The sequence below is a fragment of the Quercus suber genome, unplaced genomic scaffold (assembly GCF_002906115.3).
Source record: "Quercus suber isolate HL8 unplaced genomic scaffold, Cork oak 2.0 scaffold_24, whole genome shotgun sequence".
Classification (NCBI taxonomy): Eukaryota; Viridiplantae; Streptophyta; class Magnoliopsida; order Fagales; family Fagaceae; genus Quercus; species Quercus suber.
The window spans coordinates 1,999,585-2,003,926 of NW_027069489.1; the positions used below are offsets into that span (position 1 = coordinate 1,999,585).

The window sequence follows — 4,342 nt, forward strand, 5'->3', positions numbered from 1 at the left end:
CCCCCCCTCCTTACCCATTCCGCCTGATCTACTACAATAATTCACTGCTGCCATGGCAAAGCTTAGAAGGGCATCGAGTTACTGACAATAGTATTGAATTAAGTATCTAGATTATTATGAGACTGTGAGAGCTATACAATGGCATTTGGGGTGAGGTGGGCAATCAAATTCACAGCTGTAAGGGATAACTGGCAGTAGATTTTGCTCCCCACGCTTTTTAAACTCAATCTTTTGGAGCATGCTACTTTTGGTCCCAGATGCATGACTTCTCAGACTAGTCAGCATCCCCACCCACACCTTTTTCCAGACTTTTCATGCTCCCAAGGCATGTACACCGCATGAGGATAAATTTTTGTCATGCACTTTAGGCAAGAGAAACTAAATTAATACTTGCTATTCTAACTCAACCAAAAAAAAAAATACAAAAAGAAAAATCAGAAGGCAAGCATTGTCCCACATTCTCTCCTTCAATCCTTGTCTTGGTTCTGTGTGTACTATTGGTCCCTGCCTATAATTTTTTTTTTTTTTTTTTTTTTTTTTTGAGAACCCCTGCCTATAAAACTGAGAAAGCATGAATTCAAAACTTATTGACGTGTATTATTACCTATTCCTGTACTGAAGAAAAGCCTAACCTGCACTACAATTCAAGGACATGAATGTTGGCAGTTCTCAGTTTTGTCATCTGTTGAACATAAAAGCTAGAACAATCTTGCACAAAATCCAAGAGGTGTCACAAAGTTGTAACAAAATATCGCACTCCACCCAATTGCTATGGGAACCAAATATAGCCCATAAAGATACAATTTTTACATGCAGGACTAGCATTCCAAATGCATTCTAAAGAAATCACCTAGTTCTGGTATTGCTTCCATAGTCACCTACAACTTAGAAAAGTTTCAAACCTTCAATTGGATGACACAATATAAAAAAATTTCGGATTTCGATGCTGCCTATAAGGCCTAAAGCATATTCCATGTTTAAGCTGGTCCAAAATTCCTAATTCAGTGCAATAAAGTAAAAGGCAGCAAATAAAGAGAGAATTGCCTGATTTTAAGTTAAAAGGACCCGTGATTCCAAAAAAGTTGTGTCCAATAAAGACAGCTGAGCCAACTACACCCCACCATCATTAAAAATGAAAAAGCATGATAATGCAAATGTCCCAGCATTATTATCTGATCAAACAGTGATCCTCTTGGCTCAGACATTTTCTTGAATATCTGCTTCTTCACTAACAATATCAGTTATGTACAGACCACCGTATACTACCAAACTACCATACGAAAATCATACAGTTTTGGAGAAAAAAAAAAAAGGCCAAGAAGCTAAACAATACAAAACGCAGCAATCACACCTACAACACCATTATCACTTTACAGTTTGTAAAAGAGGTTACTCCACATGGATTGCAGACTAGATCCCTGAAAGCAAAAATTCCCAATATTCCAATTTTCAAAATCTACAGAGACTGAAGATTCAATAGGCTTTACTTTCTTTCTCAAAAAAAAAAAAAAATAGGCTTTACTTACATTTCCTTCAAAAACTGTGCAGCTGGGTTAGCAGGTGAACAAGCTCATCACTAGAAGGCCTGTCTGCAGGCATATCTGATAGGCATACAACAGCTATTCTCACTGCCATTAACATCTCATCTTCCTCTCCTTCTTCCCCTAGAATACTCTTATCTAGTGCTTCCCTTGCCTCCCCTGCTTGCTGCAAATGCCTAAGCCACTGTCCCAAACTGCCCCCACTAGCCGGTTCTCCAAAGAATGGATCAGTAGGGTCTCTTCCAGTTAACAAAACACCCAATATCATACCAAAACTGAAAACATCGCTCTTATCGGTATACCTGTTTGAAATCAATATATATCCACCATCAATGTGATGTTATGTGTTTGATATAAAACAAACTAACTTTTACTAATTCTCAATTGCAACCAAAATATAGGGTAATGGCTTATTATAGGTTCTCACTCTAAATACCTCATAGCATCAACTAAGCATACATACCAATAATGCCTCCAAAATTCGACTAGATTAACTTAATTTTAGTGAAAATTTGAAACACCCAAGACAAATCATAAAAATCTCAATACAAGTTCAAATTCAGTGTAGTTATCACTTATCAGAATCCAAATTGGTAATTTTAATGGTAAATATCAAAGTAGGAACTAATCGAGGTGTAGAGAGTTTAAAGAAACAAAATTTTAAAAACCCAATAGCAAAATTAACCTTATTAATAGAGAAAGGACTAACATCAAAACTGGAGCTAATTATTTGAACTGCTTGTCACAACAATAACATAAAGATTTTCTGATAAACCCAAGAAAATAAAATAAAATTTTATTTGAAATGTGTGAATTATGAAAGTGTATTCATTACCTGCGATTTTGGAAGCACTCAGGAGCACTATAACCTGAGGTGGTCCTTTCCAAATTAGGCATGAGCTTAGCCAACCCACAATCCGCCAACCTGGGTTCAAACTCAGCATCCAACATCACATTAGTAGGTTTCAAATTATAGTGCAAAGTAGGAGGGTCACGCTCAAAGTGAAGATACTGAAGCCCCTTAACAACCCCAACCGCAATCCGAAGACGCACTTCCCAACTCAGCTGCAACTGATTATCTCTCACTCTATTCATAGCATCCTCAAGACTCCCAGTTGGGACATAATCATAAACCAAAGAAAACCCACCTGGTTCCCTAACATAAGCCCTCAAACTCATCAAGTTCCTATGTCTCAGACTAGCAAGCGTTTCTAGCTCCTTCTGTATCTTTCTCTTGAGAGACTTTCTCTCTGGTGAACCAGTTTGAAACGGTTCTAGCCTCTTGACCGCGATTGCAAGCCCATTATCGAGCACAGTTCGGTAGTATTTCCCACTTGGGCTTGAACCCAGTAAGCGATTTTCATTGGAGAGAGCTGATTGAAGTGTCTTGGGAGCAATTTCTGGGGAGAACAACACAGGGCCTTTGAGAATTGGTGTTCGGTTAAGGTATCTGACAAAGCTTCGGACTATGAGAGCGAAGAGAAGTGAACCAATCAAACCGGTTAGTACTCCTAAAGCAATGCTGAGAAAGATTCTTCTAAGCCCGTTTTGGAATTCAGATGGCCTTGAAATTTTTCTCTCTTGGCAGTACACAGTGGTGAAGTGAAAGCATAGTTTTATGAACAGCAAAACAAAGGTAAAGATTTTCTTGTTGCAAAAGAAGTAGACCATTTTAGCTGTACTACTAAACAACCCACAAACAAAACTCTCAGAATCAAGAGAAAGAGAGAGCTTTTAAGCTATATATGCCTCACATAAATTGGAAACAAATATGTTCAAAGTGAAGAAAAGCTATTTGAAGCTTCCTAGAAGCTTTAAAAATCTCAAACAAACATAAGTTTTCTCTCTCTCATTTTTTTTACATGAGGCTCAAAGAATAAAACTTGCGTGAAATTAAAAGAAAAGAAAAATCCCACCTTCAAACTCTTCAGTCCTATTTCTGTTTTTTTCTTGGAACCCCATCAGAGAAGCTTCAAAGTGCTAATCGAATTTTGACCCAAAAATCTTCACAAGAAAGACATGAAGAATCATTTAGTCACTGATTCCAATCTTCTTCTAAAAAATTTTATTTATTTTCAACGAATCTGACCCCCCCAATGTGAGTCTGCAAAAATCTACAGTACCCCCATGAAATTGCACTCTCAAACTATCTACAAGAAGACCCAGAAATTTCTTGCTTTCTATTTTTCTAAGTTAAAATAATGAAGAGCTGAGATTGCAGATAGTCTCAGTCAGACATTAGTTAGTCAGTACCAAAAAAAAACCAAACAAGGCGACTTCTTATCTTCACAAACACCACCTACCGCGATGATTGTCCTTGAAATTTCGAAGTACAGACAAACAAAACTCCCAATCAAACTTGACCAGACCTCACTCTCTCTCTCTCTCTCTCTTTTTATCCCAGTCTGAGAAGACATGGTACAGAGGTACACAGTGTCACGCATACTCTCCGCTTGTGAGCAGTGAGAGTGAGTGAGTCCATTTCTCTCTCTCTCTCTCTCTCTCTCTCTCTGTCTCAATGGACAAAACTGGGTTCCCGCCTTTCAGAGAAACTCGTACAAAGTGGGGTCCTATGTGCCACATTGGCGGAGGCATTCCTCGCGTCTCTATCACGAGGCCGAAAGAAGCACATCGAACTGTGTGCAACAAGGAATATGTGGTTAATCCTAGCCGTTGCTTCGTTTTGGAAAGTGATCTGGAGCGTTGGTTTGGAACCACGGGAATTTGTGCTATGTGGCTTTTTGTGATTATAGAAATCCCACTGTCTTATCGCACGGATTAGTAAAGTTTTTCTTTTTTTC

General features: G+C 38.4%; 1 protein-coding gene across 1 annotated transcript; it reads right to left on the minus strand.

Annotated features, from left to right (window-relative positions):
• Positions 1-1,071: 1,071 nt before the first annotated feature.
• LOC111988142 (inactive leucine-rich repeat receptor-like protein kinase CORYNE) lies at positions 1,072-4,342 on the minus strand. The gene is made up of 3 exons (XM_024019914.2): positions 2,377-4,342; positions 1,527-1,843; positions 1,072-1,418 (listed from the first exon to the last, which is right to left on the minus strand). Exons 1-2 carry the CDS (start codon positions 3,210-3,212, stop codon positions 1,534-1,536), a joined length of 1,146 nt encoding a protein of 381 aa, XP_023875682.1. The 5' UTR covers positions 3,213-4,342; the 3' UTR covers positions 1,072-1,418; positions 1,527-1,533.